Source organism: Labrus mixtus, chromosome 2 (assembly GCF_963584025.1).
Source record: "Labrus mixtus chromosome 2, fLabMix1.1, whole genome shotgun sequence".
NCBI lineage: Eukaryota > Metazoa > Chordata > Actinopteri > Labriformes > Labridae > Labrus > Labrus mixtus.
The window spans coordinates 22,431,799-22,450,515 of NC_083613.1; the positions used below are offsets into that span (position 1 = coordinate 22,431,799).

General features: G+C 40.3%; 1 protein-coding gene across 6 annotated transcripts in view; it reads left to right on the forward strand.

Annotated features, from left to right (window-relative positions):
- LOC132989275 (LIM and calponin homology domains-containing protein 1-like) overlaps positions 1-18,239 on the forward strand; it is a 29,757-nt gene extending 11,518 nt beyond the window's left edge. The window contains exons 8-30 of one of the 6 annotated variants that reach the window (XM_061056796.1): positions 1,612-1,813; positions 1,986-2,186; positions 2,642-2,950; positions 3,123-3,392; positions 4,973-5,230; positions 6,481-6,846; positions 6,975-7,295; positions 8,732-9,076; positions 9,341-9,379; positions 10,167-10,290; positions 10,434-10,591; positions 10,860-11,502; positions 12,213-12,767; positions 13,705-13,807; positions 13,910-13,935; positions 14,132-14,245; positions 14,400-14,492; positions 14,594-14,795; positions 14,907-15,006; positions 16,011-16,085; positions 16,191-16,299; positions 16,411-16,513; positions 16,803-18,239. In XM_061056796.1, coding sequence (XP_060912779.1) covers positions 1,612-1,813; positions 1,986-2,186; positions 2,642-2,950; positions 3,123-3,392; positions 4,973-5,230; positions 6,481-6,846; positions 6,975-7,295; positions 8,732-9,076; positions 9,341-9,379; positions 10,167-10,290; positions 10,434-10,591; positions 10,860-11,502; positions 12,213-12,767; positions 13,705-13,807; positions 13,910-13,935; positions 14,132-14,245; positions 14,400-14,492; positions 14,594-14,795; positions 14,907-15,006; positions 16,011-16,085; positions 16,191-16,299; positions 16,411-16,513; positions 16,803-16,828 — 4,742 coding nt within the window. In that variant the 3' untranslated portion in view covers positions 16,829-18,239. The remainder of the gene's footprint in view (positions 1-1,611; positions 1,814-1,985; positions 2,187-2,641; positions 2,951-3,122; positions 3,393-4,972; positions 5,231-6,480; positions 6,847-6,974; positions 7,296-8,731; positions 9,077-9,340; positions 9,380-10,166; positions 10,291-10,433; positions 10,592-10,859; positions 11,503-12,212; positions 12,768-13,704; positions 13,808-13,909; positions 13,936-14,131; positions 14,246-14,399; positions 14,493-14,593; positions 14,796-14,906; positions 15,007-16,010; positions 16,086-16,190; positions 16,300-16,410; positions 16,514-16,802) is intronic. The other 5 variants (XM_061056805.1, XM_061056813.1, XM_061056830.1 and 2 more) reach the window with 5 other exon arrangements.
- Positions 18,240-18,717: the final 478 nt, after the last annotated feature.

Genomic DNA, 18,717 nt, shown 5'->3' on the forward strand with positions numbered 1-18,717 from the left:
TTAATTATTCAGCCAGTTCAAGGCAGGAAGATTACACCCACATTAGGACTCCCACAATGTAAATGCCACAGAGGCTAATGGCTTGGAGCAAGTTGTTCCTCCACTGATCTGCCTTTGGAGGTTGTAACAAGGGCAAGACTGTGTGTGTGTGTGTGTGTGTGTGTGTGTGTGTGTGTGTGTGTGTGTGTGTGTGTGTGTGTGTGTCACAGTGTGGGTACGTCAGCTCCTGCTGTGTTACTGTTTACCCTTCATACCTCTAGTACTTCTGCAATGCCACATTGCAATGTAAAATCACACACTGGGAGACCGATATTACACCACTTTGGATTCAGTGTTTAAATACAAAGGCATAATTGATTATTATTATGCCGCTATAGCCGTCCTGCAGTCTAAAAAGGGCTAATGACACAGGTTGAGGCTTGAGCCTTTATTTCCATAGAGAGTTAAATATTATGTGCCCAGTAGTAAAAGAAAACCATCGACATTCAAACAACACATACTGTAGCCTACATGTCAAAGTTGAAACTTTTGTCAACAGTGACCTATTTCACAACCTAATCAAATGTGAAAGAAAAACTTATGTGTAAGTGTTGAAAATCTTAATCTTTCTTCAAACATTGCCAATTTTTATTTGGTTTTTACCGGTAATATGGATAGGTAAAAACTTCAATGTTGAAAGGGATCAGAGTCACCACAGAAAGCATCTGGATCTATAAAATACTTCTGCTGTGAGCAGGAAGAATTTAGCTGCTGTCCTACTTCAACAGAATACCCTACACTATACCCCACAGTTATTGTCAGATGATACAGCCTTTGGGAGCAATGGGGAATTTTGTCAGTATAACGTTTTTGTTGCGATAAAGTACTTCAAGTCAAACTCTTTTTGCATCGGCCATTGTTAACAGTCTGGCTAGAAAATTCAGAAGCAATAATGGAGTTAAGAGAAAATGTCTTTGAAACACATTATTATCGACTCATGTAAGCTAGCAGATGCCTGACAGCTGTAGCTAATGCGAGCCCAATGCACACAGCACAGAAGTGAAGGTCTAACTTACCAGTGTTAATGCAGCTCGTTTAGACAGTCCAGAATTAACAGCAAGCGATCATAGCAACTGTCATGCTCCGTTTTTTGTTCAATTTTTGTATTTCACATAAACAAAATAAAATGTTGGGATAATGCGTTTGTATCCTGTCCGACTAGTGCAATCAGTCTTGCAATGATACCAACACCCTGTCAAATTACTCAACAAAAAAGCAAATGTAAACAGTCATTATCACTAGCGTCACTGTAACATCATTATGTAAGTGAAGAGTTGATTAGTGGGAGAAGCTCTTGATCTACTACAGTATGTGGCCTTATGAAAATGTCATAAAAGCTTAAAAATATCTAATGTGTCCAATTTCATGACCCTGTCTTATATTGGAAAATGTGATACTTGCACAGAAAACATGACTTTGATGTGAGAAACCAAATGGAGTTAGTTTGTCTTTAAACTGTATACCACAGACAGAGGTTATTATGCAAGAACCAATTAAACCTGTACTCTTGACATATTTTCTAACGTTCCTCATTTTTCTCTCTTTTATGCTCCATCGCTTTCTGTCGGCCAGGGCGATGCAGTGACTCTGAGGCTGATGCCTCCAGCAGGAGGCCAGATGTGCGAAAGGATGACATGTTGGCCAGACGGACTGCCAGCAGTGAAGCGAGAAGCTCCATTCCCTTTAACCAGTTTCTTCCCAACCGAACCAACGCCAGTTCCTATATCCCGACTCCACGACGGAAACAACATAAAGAGGAGGGAGAGCAGCGGAGGTAAGGACAAACGTATCAGTGGAATAAACATTTCACATGTCAATTATTCCCTTTGTGCACAGGCACTCCAATATGAAATACAAAACTAAACATAAGATAAAGGTTAATTACACACAACAACACAAACTTCCTCAGCCCTAATCTTTCCCTGCCATTACACATCGTTTCCTAGTCACGTTAACGCCACGCCGGAGCAGGGCAAAAGAACTGGAGCTCACCATAAAGCTCCCAAGACTGTCACTTGGGCACCTGAGAACAATAAGGAAAAACAGGAAGAGGAGAGGGTGACACAGGAAGTACTGGAGCAGAAGAGGCTGCAGAAGCTGCAGAAGTCAGGGATCAAAGTTCTGCCTGCTGCCGTTCGCTACAGCAGGTCAGGAAGGAGGGGCATGAGAGCTGCTGTTGTTGTTTGACAGATATCATTGTGATCACTAAGAGATTGTTGGCTGTTTTGTTGATTTGCTTCCGAGTGCTACATTCACTCTGGGCAACTTGGTTAGGTTGCAGCAATCGGTTCATTGATGATTATTTTTTGTGTTTGCTTACAGATCTGACTAACCCTTTGCTTCTTTTCTGCGTTTTACAAATATTAAAGTTTGATGTACATCACGTTGGCTACAAGTTTTAAAAGAAAAGGTTTTACTGGCCTGAAATAACATCATGGTTGGTTGGAACAAGTCCTGATTTGCTGCACACAGTGATTCGTTTGCTTGTGCACTATGATTAACCAATGGACCCTTGTGGACAATATTCATGGTCGCATGCCAAATGGTGAAGTTTTAGCAATCTGTAAATAACCTTGCCACGCTGTCCTGCCTCCAACCCCAGCCCTCCCTCAATGGAGGAACAGGAGGTGAGGTCACCATCCCCGAACATCATCCTCCGGTGCGAGAATGACTTTCTGAGTGCTCAGAAATCTGCGTGGGACTCTTCCTCTGATGGGGAAGAGGAGGCAAAGACTCGAAAAGTTCCAGATGTTCGCAAAGACGACCTGGCGACAAGAAGAGCTAATCGTGGCAAAGTGTCAACCAAGGTGCATCAGTTTGTGCCTCCACCTGTGTGTAGCAGCAAAGACAGAGAACGCTGGGAAGGCATTAGACGAGCCTCGCAGCAAAACCTGCAGGAGAAGGAGATCAGGTCAGGCAGCGTATGTTTGTGTGTTGCTGTTTTCATCCTTTTTCCTAACACATCTAAATATTTCCTCTGTACTTTCCTACTTTTTCTGTGTTTGGGTGTTGTGGTCACTTCTGGTTTGATGTGTGTTTGCTCCACTTTGTCGTGTGCTGTGTCTTGACATTTGATCGGACAGTGAGAAGGAAGCGGTCCCTGACATCATTACACGCAGAGACAACCCCTTTCTTAACCCCACACCTCACCTCAAGGAAGGGGAGGATGAGGAGGAAGAGACAGAAGAGGAAAAGGTTAATGTGATGCCCAATAAGCAGAAGGATGACCTGGCTCAAAGGCGGGCTCAGACTAGACCCCTCCCCCACAGGGACGGACCAATGAACTTTGCCTCTGTCTCCATTAGCCAGGCAGATATGCAGAAGTGGGAGAGGCTCAAGATCACTGAACCCAGGTGCCCAGCAGACACACTCTGTTCCAGCACACATGCAGTACAAAGCACTTTAATGCTGCTCAATAAATGTGTGTTTTGTTTTTTAATGACTGTGCAGTTTGTGTGCGTGCCTCAAGGTTTAGTTCCGGCCTTAAGCAGATCGTTGCAGGCAGTGGAGGGTCATTAATCTGCAGGGTTAGCCAGATATTTTCTGAAGCCTAACAACACAGGATTGATACATGGATTATTTGATACCTTATTTTGAATGTTGTTCAAGTCAACCTGGACAAAATCTGAATTATTTGATTGCACAGAATGTCATTATTTATCCGTGTCAGATTTGTTTTAAATCCTGTCATCTCTGCAGCACCAGTTTATTATTTTGTAACAGGATTATATACCAGACAGAACAGAACAAGACATACTTTATGTGCTTTGCTTTTTGCATCTGTTAGTTTGTTTTAGTATCATGTAGACTGATTATTACTTTTTTACAATAAGATTTACAGACACCAGAATCATGACTGTCATCAGAAGATGTTTCAGTTATAAACATTTGAATCAGAAAGGTACACAAAAAAAAAAAGTCAGCTCATGGGGATATGTTTGATTCTGCATTACCCAGAAAAAAAGTAACAAGTAAATATTGTGGTAATATTTTTGGTTAAAAGGACAATTCAACATTTTATGTACTGAAATACTTGAACAAAAATGTTCAACAACCATTCGTGTTAGCTTCCTGAATTTGCACGTTCGGTTAAGTATCACCATAAAAGAATATCTTTGGATTTCGGATCAAGATCGGCCTTTTGGAATGTAGGAAATCATCCTAGGCACTTGATTCTGACTTTTAAAACAATAAATGAATTGATGAAAGAGAATGTAAACCATCTATTGTTGCATTCTCACAGTTAATAGAATTACGAGAAATGGATTCATGGTTAGATTAAATTCCCATTCTCTGACAATCCTTTTTTTGTACTGTCAACTCCTCAGAGGTAGTTTCTCTTCTCTTCTAGTCTTATTCTCTCTGTTCTCATCTGCTTGTTCATTCTCCTCACTATTGTGCACTTCAGCCCTCTTCAGTCTTCTTTGACAGGCATTGAAACAGAGCAGGGAACTGGCCGTTGTGTGAGAGAGGCGACTGTTGGCTGTGAGCACTGCCTCTGTCTTTGTTTTTCTCGCTCTGTGCTGATGTCATTAGATAGGATAAAGAGTCTTTTGTGTTCCCGGAGGAGCACAAGTTACCAGAAAAGTTTGGCTACCTTGAGAGGATAAAGAAGATTGGTTGTGTGTGTGTATGGTGTGAATGTACATGTCTGTCCACGACACACAATCCCATGATTTGTCATCGCCTGTCAATACACACTTCTTAACTTGTTCATCAAATCCACCTCACTCTTCCTCTGTCTATAGTTGTTCATGATTTCTGTTCCATCTTCTTTCTTTCCCCCTGCTCTTTTCCTGGCTGTTGTGTGTGTGTGTGTGTGTGTGTGTGTGTGTGTGTGTGTGTGTGTGTGTGTGTGTGTGTGTGTGTGTGTGTGTGTGTGTGTGTGTGTGTGTGTGTGTGTGTGTGTGTCTTCATTTGTGAGATTATACAGTGAGGCTAGCCCAGCCCCTATGTGTCAGGCTTGTCTGGAGAAAAATTATGGAAGTCCTTTCAGCGGATCAGCAAAGGCTGGACGAGGTCACAGCAAAGTTGTGACCTTTGGGAGCGTTACTGAGATCGAGCAGCCAATAGACACAGTCATGTCAAGTGAAGGGGAGGAGACAGAGTTGCTAAGACGACTCCTTTCCAAGGCAACTGTAGCCATGCCTACCATTGGCCTGGGCTCCCAGCCTTCAGAGCGTGAACGCAGGTATGAGGACAAGGCACGACAACCTGGGCCTGAATCCAGCGTCTGTCGCTCTAGTACGGACTGCATAATAGTTTATAGAGAAATAGACATTCCATTAGTTTAAAAACAAATACAAATATGTGCTTGTTTTAATTATTCAGAGGTTTGGATGCACTTCTTTGCATTGTACTGATGTGCTTGTAATTTAAATGTACATGCTGCTGTGTCTAAAGGTGTAAATACAGAAAGCTGCCAGGCTGATTTTAGAACAAATGTATCAGTATTGGAAAAGCTTGTTTATTTGAAGGCTTGTTGTAACCAGAATATTTCTTTAGGTAGATATCAGAGGCATGTTTTAAGACATTTTACAACAAAGTCCTCCTAATGGAGACGATTTAGAAGATTTTTTAAACTCTCAAATGTATCTTTCTGCCTTAAAAGTCCTGATCAGATTGTAGACGACCTGTGGTAAATGCATAATTCATGCTATTTTTTCTTTAAATATTAGAGTAAATGTTACTAATACTAGCAGAGTGATTTCAGATTTGGCATAGTTACATGTTTCATTAAAATCTAGAAAGCTAGGGAGATATCAGTTATTGATATTGATTGGTGTATACAGCAGCCAATAGCACTGAAACAGTAGAAACACAGTGGCAACTTGTTAGCTGCTAGCTTGCTTATTGGTCCTGTGTTTCATAGGGTTAGGATGGAGGATGGATATTAAGAATCACTCTTGATTGCAGTATGAGTCATATTTGTTTGTCTAAAATGGATTGAGGAACGCCTTTAAAATAACTTTTGTTTTTTGCTCTCCGTGTTACTTGCATTAAGGCGACATTTAGCTCAGTAATTGTGATATTAAAAAGTTTATTTTATTAGAATCTAGAAACTTATCTTTTCCGTGAGATATTCTTCATTACTTTAAAAAATATTTCTGATATATGTTTTTTTTTTAAAGTTGATGGTGATTTTCACATGATTCAGATGCTCAAGTGGTTCATGTTGCTCAAAATGTCATCACAGTAGGATAAGCAGAGTTTATTTTGCACCAGTAGATGGTAGAACAATAGATTTGCATCAGTTTTGCATGTTTTTTCTAACCCCTATTTATTTGTGCTTAAGAGAATTTCCCTTTTATAATCCATATTTTGTACTTTAAGTAGCAACTGCGGCCAGCTTGTCTGCATGTTCATGCCTGGTTTTTTAGTTTGGTTCAAAATGATCCCTGATTGTTTCTGCAGTTTGAGCTTAATGAGATGCTCTCACAGCCAGGTAGATGGAGCTGACGTCCATCAAACTTCCCATCCCACTTCTGACCTCTGGACCTCTGCCCCTGAAACCGCTCCCACTCCTGCTGAGCTGGATGCACGTCTGGCTCCGTATGAACGGAGGACAGAAGAGGAGGAGGAGGATGAGGAGGAGAAAGAGGAGAGGATCCCTGACTTACAGAAAGACGACATGATGGCCAGGAGGACAGGAGTTTTCCATAAACAAAGCACTGCCACAGTATCTTTCAACCGTTTCCTGCCTCTGCCCTCCTCCCAGCGCTCCAAACAAGGCGAGGTAACAACTGATGCTGCTCCGCGGAGCAAAAGAGAAGTGCAGGCAGAGAGAAGCAAGAAACTGAACGTCAGGTGGGCGACGATTTGTGTGGAACCGTCTTAACAGCATGACGAGGGACTAACAAGCTTGGGTTGAATCCTGAAAATAATTTCTCAAAATATATGATCGGTTATTTCAACTACTGGAGTTTCTCTCATAGAGTGGAGCAACAGCAACCCAGAGTTTCTATGGAATCACCCAAACCTCAGCCTGATACAACTGTGACGAGAGCCACATCGCACAGAGAACATGAATACGAAGATGACGATAATGAGTATGATGAGAACGAGCCTGTGCCTGACCTGGAGAAGGATGATATGATGGCTCGGAGGGCTGGATTGTTACAAAAAACGAGTGCAGCCAGAGCAAATCAGTTTCTCCCAGTACCTGGATCAGTGAAGTATAACGTTGCCCCAGTGTCTGCGATGAAGCTGCTGCATCACACCAGACCTAAACTCACAGAGAAGATTGCCAATGAAAGGTATTTACTGGATTTGAATGATGAGATTGGGGTTTCAGTCAACTACAGCTGCTAACAAAGCATATGTCACTGGCAAATGTTTAAGCATGTTTACAAGTAACATGACCTTCAGTGCTAACATTAAGAAGTCTCTGGATTTGACTGCGTCGTTGTTTTGTAAAATGCGGACATGTTTGAGTGCCTGAAGCTTGATGCGTGATATAGTTACATTTATGTGTAATATAAGAACTAGTGGACTGTGATTTGCTGGGGTTGGATCGTTGATTTGGTTCTAAAAGTTAACAAAGTGTGTGCCTGGTGTGACTTTTCTTCCAAGTGCTTTTTTTGTTTGTTTTAATTGTTGAGGGTTTACAGCGACTGTGTTTGGCATGAACTTGTTTTTAGCGTTTGTTTCTAGCTGAGAATGGACATCTGTTTATGATGTATTGAAAGAGTAAATTACTGCTGACTCACAACAGAACAAACCAGCGTCTGCTCTGTCCTCGGATTGGAATTTCTTTGGTTTGATCACCCACATTCCAGAATGAAATGATTTTTAAATAATCTAACTTATTTCTGGGATCACATCAAATGATTTGAAAGAACTGCTCAACTTAAAGTAATCCCTACGACTTTTCATTTATTACAGTAATCTTTATTTTCCCTATATGTTTAGTTGTATTTTGTTGCCTGAATACCAATTCAATATTTTTTGGTTTTATTTGATGACTTGTATTTTTCCAGTTGAACATTGTCTCTGCTCACCTATAACAAGTAATGAAAAATATAGCTCTTAAAAAGAAACTCCCTCCCATTAGAAATATTGTTTAAGTATTTTTAAGGGTTTCCAAAAAACACTTACAATTCATTACCTCCAGTAGGAATCAAGCCATAATAGCAGGCTGACTATATATTGTTGAATTGCTTTGTACTTCTCTGGATTTTGAGATTCTTTGTCAACACTTTTGATAGTTTAATAGCATTGTTACTGCAATAAAGTATCGCCCTCAGATACAGAAGGGGGACTTCTAAAACAGAGACTTGCAATAGTAAAATGTAATAATGACTACTTGTAATCTATTTAATCCACACATCTCAGTGTCAGTAGTGCTCATACCAACTCTATCTCCAGTGGGAAGTTGTTCAACATCAAATCTGATCACTCCAAAATTTGTGGATGCTGTTTTTTTAACAGATACTGTAAGTATTTAGAGACACTGAGATCCCAAAAGCAGCAGATAAGACCTACAACAACATGCATAACTACATACCTTTAGATACAAGTGAGAAAATATGTTAACTGGAAAGTGGGAGATCTGACTAATGACCAGAAATGATACGGGTTTCATTCAAGTGAGAGCAGATCAACTGCGGTCTTCTGCTGTCTGTGAAGCAGTCCTGGTTTACTTTTAAGTGCTGTATCTGCTGGTAATCTTGGCCTTGTCATTGGATCTTAGCAGCATCGTAACCATGGCAGCAGAACCTCAGGCTTCTTCATCCCAGGTACAGACTCTCCCAAAGCATGCAGGGCCGAGGGAGGAGCAGGAGGATGAAAGAAAGCAAAAGAGAGCAATCTTTAAAAGTTCTGTCACAGATGTGACACAGTCCCTCTTTTCTCCACCGCTCACCCCTCCACCCAGTCCTGCTGCTGCTGCCAAGGCTTGTAAAGTGCAGTCAGAGACTGAGAAGAAGAGTGTGGAGGAAAGAGTTGAGGAAAAGGTGGAAGAGAAAAAGAGGAATATGAATGAAGAACCACAAAAGAAACCCTTGTGGCAGGATGATGATGATCTGCCACCCATGATGTGAGAAACCTGTCAAACTCTTTCTGCATGTGTCTTCAGCACTTTTCTTCTCTGACTTAGCTCTTGCATTTATCCAGTCCGTGTTTATATGAGTTACACTCTGGGAATGGAAGTGAATGACTGAATGATGGCAAAACTGAAAAATAAATGCTTTCCCCTGGGATGTCAAAGTGTGAAATCTGCATTAATGAATAGCACGCTGTTACACATTCCTTCCCTTGCCTGCTCTGTCCTCTCATTCCCTTTATTCTGTTATTGTTTTAGGATGAGCCGGCGAGTTGCTTTTATGTCTGAGGACACAGAGTAAGTCTTTTAATGTAAACCTGGCTGAGTTTCTGCTGCATGATACCATCATATAAAACTCTACGTACATTATCTTTGAGGACAATATATATATATTCATAAACCACACTAAAAATGAAGCTTGTTGCATCACCAGGACAATACTCATTACTGACATCAAGCGTTTTCATTTTTAGCTTTTTCTTTTTTTTACTCAATTGTGACTCTGTTTCTCTTTATTTGTCTAAAAGTGTTTGTCATTGAAGTATACTCCCTCATAATAACGACTCAACTAACAGTCACTGAGTCAAGTTTAGGTTTTTGTATTGCCAGAATAATTCTTTCTTCACTCAGCTGTTGGTCTGTTTTTATTGCGATTTGTCTATGGAAACACACAACATATATAAATTACTGTGTGGAAATGTGGAGCAAAACATACATTGCACAACTAGCGTATTTGCCCTTTGAATAAGGATAAAATGTAGTGTTAAATGGACTTCAACTGGTTGTGTATTCGTATGTCTTGCTTTGCGTTCTTATCTTGTAATAAAAGTAAAAGTTTTAATGAATAGAGCGTTTTGGTTTATGTCATTTCTTCATTTTGAAAAAGGTGCCAGTTTTTCCTAACTGTTCCTTTCCAGTCATGGATGATGTGATATTTTTTCACAGTGTATGTGTTTGAAATGTGTTGAAAATATGTAATTAACCTGTGCAAATCAATGACATTTGTTCTTTTTCAGATCCAGAATGTCGAGTGATGTGATTCTGTCATTTCTAAAAAGTTTTATTCTGGTATTTTCCTACGTAGGAGTGTGAGCATGGGTGACATCCTTAACGAGGAAGAAGGAGGACACTTACCTCCACTGAGCCAATCACGAAATGAACGCATGCATGACCAGTGTAACATGGAAGAGGACGACCACTGGAGAGACGTAAGAGACTTCTGATATTTAAATAGATGGCACATAGTGTGTTTTAATAAAAGAAAGGAGCGTATTATGTGCAGTAGCTCACTATTTTAACAGCAATATCAGATATGGTTGACATTATGTGACTCCTTTGAACCTTTTGGCAGGACCTGGCTCGTTGGAAGAATCGCCGCCGCAGCGCATCACAGGAACTGATTAAGAAAGAGGAGGAGAGGAAGAGGATGGAGAAAAGGATGAAGGAGAAAGGAGGTGACAGCAACAAGAGGAAAAGTATTAAGACCTACAAAGAGATCGTGGAGGAAAAGTAAGGATGATATTTTAGTGTTGCACATGGCACCTAACTAAAGAAGTTTATTTGAACAGTCTAGTTTTTGGCTTCTCTCGGACAAAAAACTTGATGTACAATGAAGGAACATATAAGATTCTATTGGAATGCTGTTATGTGTTTTATATGGTCTTCATGTATGATTTTAATTCTATGTGTAAGGACATAGTCAAAGTTTAATCTCATCTCATCTCATCTTAACTCATATAGTATTATGTTTGTATCATTTGCTTACTTTTATTTCCAGGGAGCGTCGAGAGTTAGAGTTGTGCGAGGCCTACAGGAGTGCAGCAACTCCAGAGGAGGCCGCCATGGTTTTACAACGCTACGCTCTCCGCTTTACAATCAGTGACGCAACACTGGACAGCTTAAAACTGCCGCGATCCACTTCAAAACCCACACAGGACATCAGTCTGGTGGAGCACAAGGAGCACACAACATTACCTGTTAGTGAGCCTGAAACATCAGATCCTCTGAGGCACAAACCAGACCAGGCTGTTATAACGGACCAGAGCTGCACAATACCTGAAGAGATGGAGACAGAGTCAACTGATCAACAAGAGACATCAGATTCTGCCTCCTCCAGCACCCCGACTCCCAGCAGTCCCCCGACCCCCGTCTTTAACTCAGAAACTGTGCCACCTCGGCCACTCCAGCTCCATGAACCTCAAACAAAACCTGCCGATTCTCCAAACGCACATCAGAAAGTAGTGAATGCAGGACATGCAAAACACACACCGCCTCAGATTGCACTAGTGCAGCCGCACACCGCACAGCCTGTACACACACTCCCCTCCCCTCAATCTGCATCCCCAAGACCTGTTCCCCTGCTGGCAGCCAAACCCTACTGCCAGCCCAGGAGCACACATGCTGGACACAAACCTGTAAAGGTGAGGGCTGTTTATAGTTCACTATGTGCAGTTTGAAAGTTTGCCCAGTAATATGTCATGTCATATTAATATGTCAGTGGCAAAACAATGAGCAACTTTCTATAAGCAGTGATACGCCTGTGTGCTTTTCCAAATAAGGAAGTTTCATCTTACCAAAAAAGCTGTTGTGATCCAGATATTTCAAATTGAGCCAGATCCAGATATGAATATTAAATGTTTAACCTATTTAAACACAATTTAAGGTCATTCAAGGTTATATTTTTTTGCTTATACAGATCTTTAAACGATGTTGTATACAACTTGCATAGCTGCATGTTCCTTTTTATCTTTGGTTTCATTTCATTTCTTTGGCACTGTTCTGTTATCGATGTTCGCTTTCAGTTAAATTTATCATTTTATATTTTATTATGTTCAGTGTTAGACCTTGGACCTAAAATATTTCCAATCATCAGTGTAACAAGGGGAATTCCAATTGTATTTAAATACAATAACAATCAAATAAATCAAGTAAAGTATTGAAAATGGCTTTTAACTGGAGCTCGAACGAGGCAAATTGAAAGCTTCTAATCTCTAATAATCTCTAAACAGTATGTGGACTGTATGGACTAAAGTTGTAGCCATGAGTTTGTGAGACCTGCACTAAATTAAGTACTAAAATGTCCCTGTATTGCTGACTTCTAAACATGTGCCCCCCCCCAACCACCCACCAGATGGACGGTTTGGTGCGAGTGAACGGAGAGGCGACGGAGGATTTGTCTACACCCACTCTGCCTACCCCTGCTGCACCTTCCCCACAGGAGATCAAAGAAGTTCCCTCTAGACAAACTGAGAAAGATATTCCCTCCAAGCAGACTGCGACCAGTCAGCAGGCAGTGGAGCAGATGCCACCTCCTAAGACACCGCCTCCACAGACACCACCTGCACAGACACCACCTGCACAGACACCACCTCCACAAACACCACCTCCACAGACACCACTTCAGCAGACCCCACCTCCTCAGACACCACCTCCTAAGGCACCACCTCCACAAACACCACCTCCACAGACACCACTTCAGCAGACCCCACCTCCTCAGACACCACCTCAGGTCACACCATCTCAGGAGACAGCACCCCCTCAAACAGAAAAAACAACCTCGTCTTCGGCTTCTGCCATCAGCTCCTTGATCGGAGGCCGAAACTGTATCATCACAACAACTATTGTGACAGAGCTTACGCAGACTGTAGTGGAGCCTCTTCACCTGGATAGCCAAAGTGAAGCACAGGTAATATTACAAGTGGAATGGATCGTTTTAGTTGGTCCACTAAATACAATGAATTAATTATTTTCTATACACAGGTGAACATTTTTCCAAAGAGATACCATTGATTTTGAGTTTGATGGGTTTGTTTCCCCCAAAATCTGGACAGCCATGTGTGTAGTTTCAAAGTTGTGTTCAAACTGCATGGAAGTAAAGCTGAAAGTAATCATTAAAGAAGTGTTCTGTAAAAACATTGACGCCTCTGGTCTGAGGAATACTAGCACATAGTACACCGATTCATTAAAAAGTTACTCCCACAAGTAATCTTTTTTTATCTTTATTACCACAAAGTGGGAACACAAAGAAGATAATATAATTTACTATGATGTGCCCACAGGGAGATTCAGGTTACACTCAATTCTGCAGAACAAAAACAATACATGCAAAATGCAGTTTAGATACGAAAATTCTACATGAAAATAAAAACAGCAAAAAAGTTATTTCCGTTTGAAACACAACTGTATGTTGCATTTGATTTGAACCTTCATTAGTTTAGTTTAGAAGTTGGACTTTTTATTGCAGATCAGTCATGTTCAAGCTGTTTCATTTGGTCTTAAATACGATGAAGACAGGCACTATTCAGCTGTTCACTTTGTGGGATTGCCTATGTAAAACAAGTCTCTAGTGACCTCAGGATGATTTAAATATTTCATTTACATGAGCTGAGGTCAGAAAGCGCCTGAGGAAAAATACAGTTAAAAAATAAAAAATAAATAAATAAACAATACTATGAGCTATTTCGGATTGAAGCTGTGTTTGTGATAATTATCATTAGTTTGACTCAAGTTAAATTGGCTGTTGGCACGGTCAATTATTTTTTTTATAAAGACGTATGAATAGAGACAAAGCAATTGCATATAAGCTAATGATTTGTTCACAGAGCTGAATAATTAACTTACAGGTCAATGGTGCGATGGTGTTTTCTGAGAGACCAGAAGAGGAAATACAGGCTCAGCAACCTACATCACCAAACAGTAATCAAAACTATTCTCCAACTGTCACAGGTACAATTTTCAAATATTAAGACGTTTTGTTACGATATTCTGCAATTGTTCTTTCAGAATATGTCAGTTATTTCTATGTCTCGTTTGTTTTTTCTACCACAGAGGGACTAGAGGAGAGCAGTGTTTCTGTAAGTATCAGCGGGCAGCGTCAGCTTGTTTTTCTCTGTTTCTCCTTCATTCTTAAATTTGACCCTGTCCTGACCCTTCGTCTCCAGTAGTGGCTGTAGTCAGACTTGTCCTCTCACCTTTCCTCTCTTTCTGTCCTTTTGGTCCGTATACATGTGTGTGTGTGTTTGTGTGTGATTGTTGGTGGGGTCTGGGTAGATTGAGACCCCCATGTTGAACTTGGCTAAACGTGTTAATCACTGGGTCTGGGACCCCAATGAGGAGCGTAAACGCCTGGAAAGTTGGCAGCAGGAGCAGGAGCGCCTCCTACAGGTACACTGGTGGAAAGGGGGGTATGTGCATGGCTCCATGAGTGTTGAGCAGGAAACCAAAGGAAACAGGATGTCCTGGATGTGTATATGCACTTGTGTGTGATTTCTGAGTTTTTGTGAATGCAGTATTTAACATGTACAATGTTTCTCTGCAGAAGCAATACGAGAAAGAACAGGAGAAGCTAAAGAAGGAGTGGGAGAAGGCACAGATAGAGGTGAAGGAAGAGGAGAGAAAACATAATGAAGAGGTATGATAACCCACACACAAACACATGAACACACAAACAGAAAACACAAGACATCATAAATATTTCACTCTTTTTGTGTATGTTTTATATTTTGTGTATAGGAAAGAAGGATCCTAGAGGAGACTGTGACACCCCTCAATCCTACAGGCTTGTTAAATCAGCAGTCAGACCAGACAGGGTCAACTGTATCATCTCCAGAAAAGACAGAGAAAAAGGGAAACAATGTTCCCTTCCAGGTTAACGGCCAAAGAATCTCCACAGGGAACGAGGATCAGCATGCTTCGAAGCTGCATTTTTTCCAGGGTGAGATCAATGCAGAAATCCGTTTTGATTTGCGGGAGGTTATTACAATCTCAGTCCGACCATCTTTCTATTCCGGGTGAGGAAAGTTAATTTATGATGTATATTTTATAGAATCTGTATGTGACGGTGCACCGCCAAAGAAACAGGAGCTGTGGAAGACGGCTTCTCTGGACCGAAACCCGCAGCTGAACCAGCCACTGATTGTTAAAAGGTATTTCAGTGTGTTTTTATGTGATATCCCCCGTTGAGTTTCCATTTGGCTGCATTTTTGTTCTTTTGAATATGATATTAAGATTATGCTGCTTTTGAATTTATTTAATTATTATATTTTGATTCTTTATTTGAAAAAGCCTCCATGTTACATTCAGCACTTCACAAAGTTACATTTGATAACCTTTTTACAGTCTGACTTTTTCAGCGACCATTTCTCTTGAAGTAACATGGGTTTCATTATTTTAAAATGGACATGGGAAGCTTCCTTTTAAGATGCTGCAAAAGGGTGAAAAGGGGGAGAAAAAACATGTTGAAATAAAGAGAATAAGGAAAAAAAACAAGTTATATTCTCCGCCCTCTTCTCTACTAGGTCAGATAAAGTCTGGTCTTATGGGTTAAACATACTCAGTCCACTTGGTCCAAATCTGGTCAAATCTTTCCTTTTAGACTTGACAGCTTGACTATATTATATAACATTTAATAAATTATCCATGTATACTTGTCAATAAAGTGAGTGAGTCAGATTTTAGATATGATGCACAAAGACTCACAACACTGCTGCTCCCACAGATATCACATCATATCATATCTTTGGGAGCCATAGGGTTGTGAGTCTTTTTGCGACTAAACTAAAACGTGCTTGTGCCCTCGTAATGAAGTGTTGGCCATATATTCTTTCAAATTGAATGCCAAGATTTGAATGGAATATAAATGGCTGGGAGTATTGCATGAGAGAAGTCCACATGGGGAACATTTGAGTTGTGGATTATTCTTCTGTTGAATGAAAATGTGCTAATGATTAATGATGGATTGAAGTATTTAGAGTTGTATCTCTTTTATATTAAAAATTACGTGTTGGGGTTTTTATTATGCAACTTAACATACTGTTTGGTATGTAAACCTGTTATTGTCTGAGTTCAGTGAAATGTGTTACTAACATCTCACAGGTGCTTTTCGGTGATCATTGATTCATTTCTGTTTATATGTCTTTTTTTTTCACAGGTCTGAATCACAAGACACTGTAACAAACAAACAGCAGCCCTCCCCTTCAACACATCAGCCTCCCTCACCCAGCAGGTAATGATGCTAGCACAAACATACAGGACTTAGAAATTGCTGCATTGTTAGATGAAGTGAGGGTGATTCAGTTCTTGTTTTCCTGCTGCCTGTGTGTGTGTGTAGGTGTGTAAGTGGGAAGAGACTCTGTTCTGGTTGTTCACAGCCGCTGGGAAAAGGAGCTGCAATGATCATCGATACACTGGGACTGTTTTTCCACATCCAGTGTTTCAAGGTACTGTGTTAAAACATGTGCACTCTATAGAGATCTTTTGTGTTTTTACTTCATAATTTCTCATCTAAAAAAGTCTCTGTGAGTGATACTAACTGTCTTTGTCTCCCACAGTGTGGGGTGTGTAAAGGGCAGCTGGGCGATGCCACTGCAGGGACAGATGTACGGATTCGAAATGGACTTCTGAGCTGTCACGAGTGCTACATAGCATCTCGGGGTAGGATCATACAAACACACAAAAACACATAAAGTCATCCACGTGCATATGGATGTTGTCCAACATTTGTCTAGACAAAACATGAACTACATTCATACTGTCAGACTTTCCTACAGACCCTGTTCAATCTTTAAACTTAACTCAGTGTATTTTCTTAAGCACTGTAATTGTACTCCTCCACATTAAGAATCGAAAACATATGAAAGATATTTATAAACTATATACTTTCAGCCACATAATTCTTACATAGAAGTGAAGACTTTAACACCTCTCATGTGTTTGTACACAGGCAGAGGTCAGCCCACCACACTATGATGATCCACATTTCAACTGGAACTGGAACTGGAACTCACACCATGGATGTCTGTGATTGGTTATTCTGGAAGCTGGACTCACATTTCGGGCTCTAGAAAGCTCTGGAAGACTCTGGAAAATCTCTGCAAAGCTTTGGAATCATGATCTTTCTCTAAAATGCACAAACAGCTTTCTGGATGTTACTGAGAGTGAAACTGGACTGACATGTGGACTGAGACTGACACAACATCACATGCACATACAGTACTGTGTGTGCTTATTAACTGTACACATGTATACACTTCTATTAATATGTGTAGCATGAATGTTATCAAGAAATCAGTATGTTTAATCCTTTGCACATTCAAACTAAGCACAGTCAAGAAACTAAAATAAGGATCTGCTTAATGTGCTATGCTAAGTAAACCTCAACAACACATCAGTCTCAAAATCTTGACCATTAACCCCCGGCTTCTGCTCTGATCACGTGACTCCCCTCTCTGAGTGTGACGTAAAGTGGTTTGGGTTGGATAACCTGAAGTAGCTTGACCATTATAATGCCTTACTCATCGTCATACCTTCTCATTAATTATGGGTTTTTGTGTTTACAGTTTTGCATGAAAGAAGAACATATAAATAAGTTATTGTGAGTTGTGCTCAGATGGAATAGTGTGAGTTTGATGTAGGTTGTTTTCTGTAACAGCTGAACTTTCCTTGCGTATGTTGTACATCATCATGATTTCTATGATTTTTTTGGGCATCTGGCTAACTAACAGAAGCTTTTTCTTTAAAATGTCTTTTACAGGAATGAGATTGCATGTTTATTATTATTATTATACTTGTTCTTTGGATTTTAAATGTTTTCCCTTTATGATGTTTTAGCCATTGTTAATTCTCATAGACTGACTGCGACCGAATAAGTGCCTTATATAATGAATGCTAGGGCTAGGGAATGTGCAGGAGGATTTGACACCCACGCAGACCTCTGGGTCTCAGCACATTGTGTGAGTGCGTGTGTGTGTGCAATGGAATCATGCATGATTAGGTATGAATGCAATGTGTGATTTTGACTTGAAGCACAGTTCCATACCAGCAAAAAAAAACATTTTTAATGGATAAACCTCTCCTGATCACCTTCTGTTCCCTGTTCTACTCCTTCCCTCTAGCTACACCAATGACGCTAAGTGATTTGCTGCTTCCCTGTTAATTATTCCTCATTTATGACAGTTCACAATGTCCTCCTATCTCTCCTTGTTTGCCTCTATCACAAGTGTTGCCTCCCCAGAGTCTGAGCTGAACGCCTCCCTCCTTCGTGTGTCGTTGCCTCTACCTTGACACCTGACAACAGCTTCATCACCTAGAGGAATAGAGCGCTCAGTTCATTGTATTTTATAGCAAGTGTATGTTTATCAATAAAATATTTTGAATGGGATTATGTCTGTTTTATTTTTTATCTTCATTTATTAAAATGCTCTTTCATTCCGGAGGTAAAACAATAATATTTACTATTTCCCTCACATGTGATCAAATAAAACAATTCAAGTAAAGCAGGTAGACCTTTATGACTATTTATTTGGTTTAGCTATTTAGTTCTGATCACTGTTTAAACTATTTCAACACTGTTGCTGGTTACGTTCTGTAGCATTTCAGAAACATGTATCTTAATGGGCTTTTCCACTCTTTAGTCCCATCACTTCCCACTCATTTAATCTTTGTACTTTTTAAAAACTCAATCATAATTTGCCATAACGTTGGATTTTTTTTTTCCTTCTCTTTCTCAGTATGCTTTCAAAAGATAATATTTAGTATAGCGCAGCAGGGTGTGATTGTAGACAGTGTTTGCTGTTTTTCTTGTGATGATCTGCGGATATTAATGCTCGCCACATTTGTTGCTGTTGTGGTGGGAACCA